The sequence below is a fragment of the Heterocephalus glaber genome, unplaced genomic scaffold (genome assembly GCF_053883595.1).
Source record: "Heterocephalus glaber isolate CG9 unplaced genomic scaffold, H.glaber_assembly_v1.0 deba00001481, whole genome shotgun sequence".
Taxonomy (NCBI): Eukaryota; Metazoa; Chordata; class Mammalia; order Rodentia; family Bathyergidae; genus Heterocephalus; species Heterocephalus glaber.
The window spans coordinates 1337792-1351416 of NW_028258317.1; the positions used below are offsets into that span (position 1 = coordinate 1337792).

Below are 13625 nucleotides of genomic sequence, written 5' to 3' on the forward strand. Positions count from 1 at the left end.
TGTGGTAATGTCTCCTAGATCTTGATATTGTAATTTTTAAAATGTATAATTGATATTGTAATAGGAAGAAAAGGTCTAAAGGAGCAGGGGAAGTGGGAGGGGTAGGGGAAGGGAAAGAAGGGAAAAGAAAAAATGTGAGAAAAGGAAAAAAATGGAAACAAAGTCTTTGCAAATAGGGAAGGGTGGAAGAAGTGAAGGGAGGGCAGGGGAAGGGTGAAAAAATAGGAACCAAGATACTCATGTAAAAGTACAAGATCCCAATGATGAATGTAACTGTATTTTATACCTAAAATGTACCAAGGAAGTTAGTGAGAAAAATAGAACAGATAGATAGATAGATAGATAGATAGATAGATAGATAGATAGAATACTTTCTTAACAGAAAGCCAAGAAGAAAGGAAAGGAAGAAAGGGAATGGAAAAGGGAAGGGGAAGGGAAAGAAAAAGGAAAGGGATGGAGGGAGGGAGGGGTGAGGAAGGGAAGGGGAGAAAAAGGAAAGAGATGGAGAAGGGAGGGTGGAAAATGGTAAACTCGTGAAGTGATGAATATGGTTAACTTGATTGTAGTGATTATTTCTATGCATATAGCAAAACATCAAGTTGTAGATCTTAGATATATCTAATTTTTATTTGTATATTATACTTCAATAAAGCTGGGGGCAACTACAATGGCAACAGCCAATGTTCACTTTTCTAGGTATACTTCTCTACATATTGACATTTCTTCTTAGATTTTATTTTGTTTTTCTTCCTTAAAGCTTGAGTCAAGGACACATAATAAACTATTAATGCACATTCCTATTGTCTCACAACCATCCCTGTGGAATTCCCTAGGTTTACGACTCTTCCTACTTCCTTTCCAGCTGTCTGTCGATTCCCATGTCAAAATGGAGGTGTCTGCCAACGTCCCAATGCTTGTTCCTGCCCAGATGGCTGGATGGGGCGTCTCTGTGAAGAGCGTAAGTCTCTCTCCAAATCTTACTTGGGTCCTAATAATTTGCCTGGACGCTAGCAACTTGGGAGAGTTCCTAGGAACAGTCCAGGAAGAATTCATTGACTTAAATCTCTGAAGTACACCAGCCTACACAGGGCTGATCTCAAAAATGTCCATGGGTTGCAGAAGACCTCACATAATAATAACCTTCTGAATACAGTTGTTGAGATCCATCTGAAGTCCTGTTCACATGACTCCTGGCATGCATTTCCAAGAGTCTTCATGGGAAGGAACTTGTAATAAAGTTGTTCAGGCCTCTACTTCCCTTAGCTCAGGTCTGCTGTGTACCACATCAGCCATTGCTACACTTGATATAAGTGCATGGCATTAGATAATACTGAACTTTTCAGGAAATATCTGCGGTCCACCACCCACTCTGTCATTAGGAATAGTTCCTTCTGATTAAGTATGTGAGGAGCTGGGCATGGTGACACACACCTGTACATCCCAGCACTCTGGGAAGCAAGTTTGTGTCCAGCCTGAGCAATTTAGCAATGTAGTGAGACATTGTCTCAAAATAAAAATGAAAATAAAGCATGAAGCTCAGTACAAAGGTCCTGAAATCAACTCCCAGTGCAGGGCAGTGGGATATCTTAAATCCTTTTCCTTACTGTTGGGACAAAATACCAGACACTCACAACTTAAAGGCAGAGAGCTCTACTTTAGCTCGTTTTAAGAGTTTCAGCTCTTGCATGTTCAGCGGCATGGTGGAAGGGCCTAGACAGAGGAAAGCTGAGCACATCATGGAAACAGAAAGCAGAGACTGAAGGGAGGAACCAGGAACTGAGATAAGGGTACCAGACCACGCCCCCAGTGACCCTCCTCTTCCAACCAGGCCCCACCTCCTAACAGCAAGCCAGCTGTAGCACCCCATAATCCAATCACCATCCTCAAAGCCTATTTCTGATTCCAAAGGGATTTGGAGGGAAATACAGATATAAATCACAACATAAGGAGAGTAGCACTTCTGATCTATATAATGCTTGGTAAATTAATATAGAATTTTGATCCCTATAAAAATATATTGAACTTCAGCTTCCAGGGGAGTGCAAACAAGTAGTTTAAATCTTTTTAATGTTTAAACTGTACTGTTTCAGTGTCTTAAATATAAAGATAAAATGTCTCAAATTTCATTGGTATTAATATATATTAATATATATATTATATATAAATCATGGTGGAATTGATGTGGTGGCTATGGTTCTAGTTTTTTTTTCTGAAAGTTAGGAATTTTATGCTACTCTCAAACTTGCTAGGTGTGACTTAATCTGACAAGGAAATTGTATACTAGAAATAAACTTAGACTACTAACAACTCATCAAAGCAAGTAGTCTCACAATGACTAAGAAAGAAGAGAAATCATATTTTTCCTCCCACGTCTTCTCAACCACTCCTTTTTCACTTGGAGATCCCAGGCTTAACCTGTTATAATTCCAAGAGTCCAAAGATTCCAGAATATTTACTTTGGACTACACCAACTTTAGGCCTGGCTAACCATAGGCCTGCCCTCCGGCATGAAACCAGGCCTTTTCAGGAGTCCATGTGAATACATACCATCTGGAAAATGCTGTTAAAATGCTGATTCTGATTCAGGAGATGTGAGCTGGAATCTGAGATCCTGCATTTCTAGCCAACTCCTAGTTGATGACAGTTCTGTTGGCTAGAGAACCACACTTTGAGTGTAACAAAGCAATAAACAATCTCATCTTTTAAACAAACTCTGGTTCCTCTAGTAGGAGGGATGATTATTATGGAGGGTACAGAGGAGACATAATCAGCCCACAGTTCCTAGGAAATGAAGGGCAAGTTGCCCTATTACTAGTTAACGGTTGCAAATGCTTTTGTTTTCGCATTGCTTTTAGTAGAGCCCATCAGATTTCCATTCGCAAATTTAGTACAAGAAGACAGCCTCAAGACAGCCAAATCCTCCACGAGCATTTTACATAATTTATAATGGAAATTTGAAAATGATAATAAATGGAACCCACACTGCTTATTTTGTAAAGAGTTGAAGCAAAGCACTTAGCAAACATCGATTCCCGTGTCCTTACTGCAAGAGCACATTTGGTATTACAGTCAGTATATCTGGCTAAGGTTCAGGCTTAATTTCCTGAGTGTGTTTTCCCAGTGATATTCATTAATAAGCAGAATGTATACGGGAAGATTCTCTAGAGGGTCAGGCATGGTTTCACTCTTCTTCCTGAAAAAATGTTTTTGAACACTTGAAATATTTGAGCATGTGTATTTTGATTAAATAATTTTCAATGCCTTTTTTAGCAATATGCATTCTCCCCTGTCTGAATGGTGGCCGTTGTGTGGCCCCTTACCAGTGTGACTGCCCACCTGGATGGACAGGGGCCCGCTGTCATACAGGTAGGCTTCCTCTCATTGTTCATTTTCTTGGTGCCTTGGTCCCATGAAGCCCCAGGAGACATAACCATAACTTGGTTTCAGGGGTGGTGTTAAAGCAAAAAGGTGTCAAAGACTCCCAAGAATTTTTCAAGATGGTTCTTTGGGTGGCGGTCTTAACAGTGAACTGGATTGTAGCCTAAAAATTACCATTCAGGGGCATGTGCAAAAGAGTAAGTAGCCTCTGGACTGGGTGTGTAGCTCCCATGGTAGAGCACTTGCCTAGCAAATGTGAGCCCTTGGGTTCATTCCTCAGCACTGGAAAAAAAAATAAAGGCACTAAAATACAGAAAATAGCATCTATGTTGACTCTTTTACAACATGTAGTGAGATATTATGTAGAAGTTCAGAAGATTTACTTTAATCTCTATGAAGCTAAACTACTAAATTCATTGTTACATTTTAGAAAGAACAAGGGCATAAATAAATATAATAATTTCAGTTAAAGGGGAAAAAATATCATTAAGAAATGGCTCCTCACTGTACACAATAGTACCAACTATGTTGATTGATTGGTGACAAAGATGTTCCCTAACCAACCTTTATTTTCCTCAAGTATAACATTTAGCCCAGTATTTTTAGACATCTGTTTAATTGCTTAATTATATCTGTCTATACCTCCATGAGATTATATGCCACTTTTGAGTGGAGATATTTTTTCATGTTTACATCCGTGGTGCCCAGCATAGAACCCAAATATATTAGGTTTTTCAGTATCAGTGAAATAAATCGGACATACATCTTCATTGCATTGTTTCTCTGATGTGAGAAACCAAAAGTAGAAATAAGGACTAAAATGTATAATAGATAATTGGGAAATGGGAAATTGGAAGAAAATGTTCTAATGGGAAGTAGAACACAGGAGGAGGGAGGGAGAAAAGAAGGAAGGGACAAGAAAAAAGTGAAAATAGAATAAAAAAATGGAAATAAAGCTTTTGTACCTAGGAAGGTGAGGGATATAAGGGGAGGAATGGGATAAAACAAAATTTATTTTAAAAAAAAGAAAAGAAAGTTTAAAATGACGGACTTTTTTACCTTTGTAATGTCCTTTAACTTGAAGCAACTGTTAATAGAATAGAACTTGCTATGTTTATTTAGTATGAGTTCTAACACTCCACTATCCCTCTGTAAAAATATTTAGACCACCTGCTCAGTGGGGTAAAATTTAAGGTATAATGAGTTTGCTGATAGTGACCCTTCTAAGGCTGGGATGATGATGTGACTCAGCTTCCACACCAGGATATTTTTTGAGCATGAAAGGGGCACTGTTAATAAGTAAATAAGGGAAAGCCCCTGTGTCACAGGCAAAATCGGATATGTGGTCACCCTAGCTTATGTGCAAACTGGGCAATCCATGAATATTAGAAAGAAAAACCATCCTAGAGTCTAAATTTGAAGCATTTATTTGAGGCACTTCACAAAATTTATGTAGTGTTTGGTTATAACAAATCAACTTTCGTGTTCTCTTCACTTCTCTTGCACTCAAAATTGAGCTTAGGTGCAAACTGTCCCTTCCCTTTTCCAGGCACGTGATCCTTAGAGGTAGTGGTGCCATCTTTCCCTATGAATGAGTCTTTCTTGACTCTTTTCTCCTTCATCTGAAACCTCAGTATGTCTCTTTTTTCCTTACTGTGCAATGTCTCTCCCATCCTGCTATTGTCACCAGCCAGTTAAAGACCGCTTCTCTAGTTCACCTCAGCATCTACTAGTTGGCTTTCTTGTCTCCATTTCCAGTCTGTGCACCATTAATCTACTGTTTTTGGTGTTCTTTGCCCTGTTTAAGGTAATCTAGAATGGCTATGTGCTGTCTCCACAGCCAGCCTGAATTCTTCTGACATCCAAGGTATAGATGACTTCAGCACCTCTAGAGCACAGCCCACTTCCGTTCCTGCCGATCACACATTGAGTTCTGCAGTGATGGCTGCCTCAGTATTCCCCAAGAATCCCCCTCTTATCTCTTAGCAATTACACACAGTCCCCCTCCTTTTTGTACCTACCATAAACTTACTCAACTTCCAAAGGCCTAAATTTCCCTTTATTTCCATACTTGTTCTATATAATATAGTAATCAATTTTCTAAAATTTAATTTCTGTAGATGTTACACAATTAGAATCATGCAGTTTAAAACACCATTGACCTAATTTGTTTGTATTTCTTTTACCTCCTTGGTTCTCTGACTACAGTGAGTTCCCAATGACACAAGGCCAGATAGTCTCCTTTTTGTAAATCTTGCATCAGCACCTGAACATATATTCTACTTGGGGCTCCTAAGAACTAAGCCCACAAAAGGATATAAAACAGAAGCTCTTCCCCTCCAGATTTTAATCTAGAAAAGAGGAGGACAGGCAAGATGTCCTATAAACACATAACTAGCATACAGTAAGAAAGGGGTTAATTGAATTCTATAAAAATGTATGGTATAGGGGACTGGGGATTTAGCTCAGTGGTTCTGGCCCCTGCCTCACAAGCACAAGGTCCAGAGTTCGATCCCTGGTACCAAAACTAAAAAATAAATAAATAAAATAAAATGTATAGTATAAAATAGTCTATGACAACACTGAAAGTGGGTGAGATAAGCAGGTGGCAAACTTCAGAAAAGGCTTCACATGTTTAGAATCCAAGGAAGAGCAAGAAGACTCGCCAGAAGAAGATCATTATAGCCAAGGGCATGGAGCATAACATGCATAAGAGGTCAGCCAAATAGGACTGCAAAATGTTGAGGCATGGCTTGAAGATAAGCTACAAACATGGGCAGCATCACATCAGGCTACACAAGTGTGTGGAGTTCAAGATGCTGGATTATGCTTTGTAAGCATTAGAAGCCAACAGTGAGTTTTAAGCAGGAAAATTATGTGGTCAGATTTTCTTTTAGAAAAATGATTTTGCAGCAGTATTGGAAAAGGCAGAAAACAAGACAGTAGAGATCAGTGAGGAAGTCACAGAAAAGAATAGACAAGAAGTATGTAACAAAGTCTGGAGAAATGATTATCACAGGAGAGTGGATTTGGGAGGTATTAGTAAGTAGAGTCCATCCTATGTGGTTAGTGATGTATGGGACAAAGGTCCAAGAGAAGTCAAAACTGTTATTTCTAGCTTAGACCCAGGAGTGAGAGATGGTGAGTTAGAAAAGTCAGGATAAGCAGGTCTGGGGTGTAGATGAAGAGCTAAGTATGCACGTGCTGAGTTTGAGGGGTCTGTGGAACATATGGGGTCAGTGGTCTGATAAGCAGTTGTGTGATAGTTCAGGTTCCCTGAAGATACATCCAGATTGGAAATAGAGATTTGTAAGACATCAACAAAAAACATTCTTGGGGGAGAAAATGAAACTTTGCAGAAGATGCATAGCATGAGAAGGTGGTTCATAGGACACTGAGGATACTGACATGATAGGGGAGTGAGGTAGATGTTAAGCTTTTAGACAGGAAAGTAAAAATAATGGCCAGTTGATTAGAACAGCCAGGTACCACAAAATCAAAATGCTCTTGAAAAAGTAATTTTTTCTTTTACCAGCATATGGGGAGTTGGGTTTTGTTGTTTTTGTTTTTGTTGTTGTTTTGGCTTGGTTTAATCCTGTTTGTTTCATCGTTTCCTTTCTTACTAAGTTGCAAATATGTTGTCCTATTTTCACTTTTAACTTACCAAGAGCACTCCTTCATAAGAAAGACTGGTAGTTTACTTCTTGTTCTCTTCACCCCGTGTTTATCAAATGCTCAGTCCTTACTTAACAGGCATTTCCCCTGTATTTCATGAATGACCAACTAAAGAAACAAAATTTACTAATGTCTCCCCAAAGATGAATTTTTTAAATGAAGGAAATGACCTACTTTGTCATGATGTAATGAGACTGAACTATTTCTTATTATTAGCTTTCTCCATGACGGACATCTTTATTTTCCTACATAAGGAATTCTCTTTGCTCTTTGATATGTTAAATTAGCTAACATTATGTTTAACAAATAGATTAATGTAAATGAAGAGTTTGTTTATGCACTGTGGATTTTAGAAAGGTGGCTACATAGTAAATCTTTGGGTGTCCTCTCAGGTTTCATCTATAACTAATTTTTAACCCTATTTCAGGTCTGTACTTTTGATTAAATCTAGTGAAAGCCACAAAATGTCTCCAAGCCAACACAGAGGGCTGCAGAATCATCTGTTTAGACAATCCATGTGCTGGATTTATTACTCTCCAATTTGATGTCTGGCCTAATCACCCAGTCAATCACAGAGTTCACTGCTAGCTCCCCCAAGAGATTCACAAATTAATTGAGCATACGAAAAAATTACAGTTCAAAACAGTCAAAGTGCCAGATTGGTTCCACAAATAAAAAGATTAAAGAAGACAAAACTCAGTAGACTTGGAGTGATCAGCAAAGCTCTCAGTAAATAGGCAGAACTGAAGCTGGGACTTCAGTGGAAAAACTGACCAACTTGGGAGGGAAAAAGGAAGTGGAACCGAAAAGGATGTGAGCTCAAGCACAGTGCCAGAAATTGGTAGGAAAACAGCTATATGAGGAATAGCAATGGCCACTGCAACAAATAGAAACAAATCTTATGCCATGAGCCTTCCAAGGCAACTTCAGAATTTTTAAGTATTAATTGAATGTCTGAATTTTTTATCCCAGCTACTTGCCAGATTCCCTGTTTAAATGGTGGAAAATGTGTGAGACCAAACCGATGCCATTGTCTCTCAGTTTGGACAGGACATGATTGTTCCAGGTAAGACAATCCAAGACTAATATCTGTATTTTAAAATAAAAATTGAAATTCAAGATAAGTTATGTCAAGAGCCAGAGGTGTCTCTGGTTTGAGTGTGAGCATTTTGTGCCCGAAAATCCAGATATACTGTCTAATTTGAACTAAAGATCTAAAAATATTAGTTCAGGATTGACAAATAAGACAATAGTATCTCAAAATAAACAGTCTTGCCATCACTTCATCATTATGTATACTAAAATTGGAACCATAGAAAGAAGATTAATATGGTCCCAAGGACCATAGGATGAATAGCACAAGTTTAAAAGCATTCTGTATCTTTTTACAACTGAAAAAGGAAAAAAGCTTAAATAAATAAACCATCCTTTCTATGAAAGAATGTAAATAATGAACTCAATACATTTTATTGAAATGACCTAATAGGTGTTTGAGTTCTTGATTATAATAAAAAAGTATTAAAATTGGTAATAAATGTTTATTTTTAAAGTCAAGTAATGTTTTCTCATACTTTTAATGTTTCTGTGTATAGTATTTTATTGGCTACAAGAACATTTATGTAAAAATATATTCCATTAATTGGTTTGTGATTTCTGACCAGATAAATATCAGAAAAGAATATCATAAAAAAGTCCAAGATTAGGGCCAGGGATTTAGCCCAGTGGTTCCGTCGCCTGCCTTGCAAGCGCAAGGACCCGAGTTCGATCCCCGGTACCAAAAAAAAAAAAAGTCCGAGATAAAGAAATTTTGTATACTTTTTTAAACCTTTCAAGAAATCTCAGGCATATTGTGCCATTGCATTGATAAAACATTGTCCCTACAAATGTTCCACACATCGGGTATTATCAGCTCCATTTTAAGACTTTCATTTTATATATATTACTTACATTTCTATTTTGTACATTTACCCTCACGTTATAGGCATAATTACAAATGGGTATTATCATATTCGTTCTTAAAATTAACAAATTCAGTTAACTAAGCAATTCTTAATTTCTATTTGTTGTTTTGTCATTTTGATTGGACTGTCAAAGTCAATTCACAAAAACAAAAAGCTGTTAAAGTAAAAATATAACCAAAAGAATCTGTCTTGTGCCAATGGATATTCTTATGGAATCTCTGCAGAGAGAGAAAAAAATCAGTCGTAATGAGAACTTTGGAATGAACAAAAATGTTTAAAAGCTCCCAAAGACAGATCAGAGTTTTACCTGACTGTATAGTTGAATGAAATTTAGACAAAGAAAGCCAAAAGAAAAGAAAAAACAAAACAAAACAGTGATTCATAAAGAATAGAAATTATTTATAACTTTCCTAAAACCTTATATTGAACTGAACCAGGAATTTAGCTCAGTGGTGTCGCCACCTGCCTCGCAAGTGCAAGGTCCTGAGTTCGATCCCTGGTACCAAAAAAAGAAAAAAAAAAATCAAGGAAGACAATCTCATATAGGGCCGGGGATTTAGCTCAGTGGTTTCGCCGCCTGCTGCGCAAGCGCAAGGACCTGAGTTCGATCCCCGGGTACCAAAAAAAGAAAAAAAGAAAAAGAAAAAACGAGAAAATCTCATATTGAACCACTCATTTTGCAGATCAGAAAGACCAGTTTGCATGGTTCCCCAACATCTCAGTATTCTGTATGAGCATATCCTTGACTGGGAGAAGGATAGTTAGGAGATTATATGAACATACTATCTATTTAAAAAAGAGATTAGGACCAATATTTTTGTGCAAGTTTTATATAGAAATCCAAGAAAAAATTATGGCAAATTAAGGTGAGAAGCATATGCCATGCTTAAGGAGAGGTTACCTACCGCCCAAAGGACCAGGCAGGCTACCCCTCCTTCTTCTAGAAGACCCGCGTTAATTGGGACACTCTCGCTAAAACTCAAACCATCTTATGCAAAGAAAGGAACTCGTCACAATAGAGGGACCTGTATGGAAACCAAAGACAGAGGAGTGGCTGAGCACCAGGAGGACCAGAACTAGGGACTTGCAAGCCACCTGAAGCCTCCCTCCATCCTGCTTCACCTCCTCTCTCCAAGGGCCGCTCCACCCTCTGGCTACAGAGTGGTTTTCTCTGCTCATCAGTCACAAGGAAGGCCAGAAATGCTTACAACTTTCACATTTTACCTGTCATCCACAGACATAGGATAGTGTCCCAATTTTAGAATCTGGGAGAAAAAATGGGTGTGACAGCACACACCTAATGAAGGACCCTAGTTAGCAAGACAGACTCCATATTGCTGCTTGACCCACCTGCCTGCCCTTTAGATGAACTCAGGAGGAAGCTTAAAAACCTCCTCCCCTTAGCGTCTCTTTAGAAATAACAATCAACTATTGTTTTACAAATGTTCTAACAGCAGGACGTTCTGCTTCTGTACCTTTTGCTTGCTTTACTAGTTCTATCCCATAGGGGGGCCTAGGAGCTGTTGGCCTCAAAGGTATATAAAACATGTTTTCAACCCCCAGTGAAGACTTGAGTCCGATGCTCGGCTCAGGTCCCTGCCGGTAATAAACTCCTGTGTGGATTTAATATCGGTCTCTGGTTGGTTCTCTCTCACTGGGTGCAACACCTACAATCCCAGTACTCTGGGAGGCTGAGGCAGGAGGATCCCAAGTTCAAGCCCAGCCTGGGCAATTAGCAACTTAGTGAGACCCTGTCTTTAAACAAGAAATACAAAAAGGCTGGAAATGTAACTCGGTGAAAAGGCCCTGGTTTTAATCCTCAGTACTGCACAAAAAATAAATAATTTTTTTAAAATTTGAGAGGAAGTTCTTGATTGGTCCGGTACTCAGCATGCATCATGAGCTGTGGTACTAGGTTGGACTGTGTTATATTAAATGAAGGGAGGAGAGACTGCTTTCCTGGTTAAAAAAAAACAACAGGTAGAGTATAATTCCCCACAATGGTTGAGGAAGAAAACAATAAATGTTTACAATAATTATTTTTCTTCTCTCCCATGAAACTAAAGTATATAAAATACAGTATCCTTAGTACTGGCACAGACACCAGATTAGATGCTCAATAAATGCTTGCTGATGATGGAGTTGTTTCCTGATATAAATGACAACTAGTGGAGCAGAAATGTCTTGCGATCATCAAATCTCTCAGCCTATCATTTTCTTTGCTAAATAATAAGACTGGCATAGTCATAGTTCATTTCTTAAAGAAATTGTGTTTCCTCTGAGCTCTCTGCACATATTGCAAAAATTGATCCTAAGCAAATGCCATTGATAAAAATCATGGATTGTTAGTGCTTTAAGAGGCATTTAGGTTCATGAGACCTAAATGCTTCCTCTTACAGATGGGCACGTTGTCAAGACAGGGAACTAGTGACAGAATTAGGAATGAAACTGCATTTTGCTGCTTCTTTGGTCTTTTCTGAATTAGCATCTGCTCTCCGTATCCCTTCATTCTCCCAAGGGATGAAGCCCCGTCCCTACAAACATCATCACCCATATTGCCCAGGGGTCTGAGATTTTCAACCCTATTTCTATCAGTCCACAAAAATGTGTTATATCTTCAGTTTACTCTTTTCTCTTGAGTCTGGGTTTTGTTTTGTTTTTCAGGAAAATGAGGACTGGGTTTCAACCATCACAAATCCAACCAGCTTTCTATGCAAGATCATCTCTTCCTGGCAGCACCTCGACCTCCTGAAACTTAACATGAAGAAAATCCAAGATGGTGCTGAGGCTTGCTTTGTTTAGTCAACTTGTTATTTGAAGTTTATTTTTTATTTTGTGACATATTTTGTTACACCTTGTGATGTATTTTCTATATAAAAATTATATTAAATAGATGCTGCTCCACCCTCACAAAATGTACATACTCTGCTGTCTTTTGGAAAAGTTCCTGGAACACATTTTTATTCAGTTACTTAAAATAATTTTTCCATTAAAATATATTTTGCTACTAAATAACATTTTGCTGGATAGTTCCATTTTATGAGGTGACCAGGAAATAATAAAGGGAATTCATGATCTTTCATCTATGCTGCTATCACAGAGCACACAGGCACATGTAGTACACCAAGCAATTGCTATTCAATAAAGGAGCCCCCTCCTTCAAGGTCTGTTTCCTTTATTAATTATAGAGAAACTGTTGCACCTAGTACTCTCCACCAAGAATTCTGTCCTGGTGTTGAGCATGGTATGGGTAATTCCTTTTGGAAAGCTGTGTACATCAACTTGGTGGGTTCAGCAGGAGGGAGGGAGGATGAGGATATAAAATGACCATGGTTTGCAAATTGACATGTTCCTCTTCCTTCTCACAACTAGAGTAAGTGCAGTAACTGGAAGATGAATAAGGAGGCTGTACCTTGGCCAATTATACAACTCACTACCTTGGGGCTTCCCAAGGAGACAGGCAGGGGAAGGTAGGGAAGGAGAAGGAAAAAGGCAAATGAGAAAGGTTCGCCAGAGCTGTGCTCCTGATGCCTCCTGCAGCAGAGGATTGAATCTGCCCGAGAAAGCTAAGCTGTCCCTTGGTCCCCATTGTTCATCTCTCTACAAACTGTAGTTATGTCAACATAAAGACTTCCTTTGACTATGGAAAATAAATCCAAATCCTAGATTTTCCTTTAAAATAGGAAATTAATATTCACCTTGCCTCCATCTTCAAAGAGAACTTCTCCCACATAAAGTGAAGGCTGCACTGTGGGAAAAGTCTGGAAGGATGAAAAAATCTTGATGTTCCTGGTACTTTTTATCCCTCAGCCACTGACTTCTCTCACCATGCTGACATGCAACCTACCCATTCTAACAGGTTTATGAACCTTGTTTTTAATCAGTTTGTAGTCTGTCAATTTCTATACTGTTGATCACTGTCACTTATGATCATAAACATATAAAGTAAAGCTTAAAATTTGAGCAATAAAAACATAGTACCATAAAAATTTAAGCTAGAAAAAGCAATTGAAAACAATCCTCAGTTCTCAAGCATATGAGTATACCTGCTAAGTGGAATTTAATACCTTTTTGTAGGGGGGTACCTGGGATCAAACTCAGGCCCTTGCACTTGCGAGGCAGCAGTGGTGCCACTGAGCTAAATCCCTGGCCCCATTTCATACCTGTTTTTAATAAAATATTTAAAACTTAGACAAGAAAGATACTTCTTTACTATAGTAAACATCTTCCTTTTCAAACCAGTACCTATCATACTTAATTCTATAACATGAGAAGCCATCAGAGCTAAGTAGCAAATTATCCTAAACCAACTTGTTAGGGTACACTTCAGTCAAATAAATGTCTTGTTTCTATGGCTTCTCAAAAAAAGAGAAAGGATGTACCAAAATCTAGTATGGTCAGAAAGAGAAAGAAGCAAAGACTGACAACTCAACAAGGCCTTCTACTTCCTCTCCTGTCTACAAGTTATTAGTTCTTGACATTCTACAAACATAAATGGCCAGGCACATTTTTACATTGTGTTTTATAATCATAAACAATTAGAAATATGAAGAATGATAAATGGCATGCTTTCAGTTCATGCAAAATCAAAGTATATTTTAATGATATTAG

The 13625-nt window shown here is 38.3% G+C and overlaps 1 protein-coding gene across 2 annotated transcripts in view; it reads left to right on the forward strand.

Annotated features, from left to right (window-relative positions):
- Positions 1–12177, forward strand: part of Svep1 (sushi, von Willebrand factor type A, EGF and pentraxin domain containing 1) — a 235937-nt gene extending 223760 nt beyond the window's left edge. For both annotated transcript variants that reach the window (XM_004848137.3, XM_021261140.2), the window contains 4 exons: positions 863–958; positions 3271–3366; positions 8026–8119; positions 11679–12177. In XM_004848137.3, the coding sequence (XP_004848194.2) occupies positions 863–958; positions 3271–3366; positions 8026–8119; positions 11679–11766 (374 nt within the window). In that variant the 3' untranslated portion in view covers positions 11767–12177. The remainder of the gene's footprint in view (positions 1–862; positions 959–3270; positions 3367–8025; positions 8120–11678) is intronic.
- The last annotated feature ends 1448 nt before the right edge of the window (positions 12178–13625 follow it).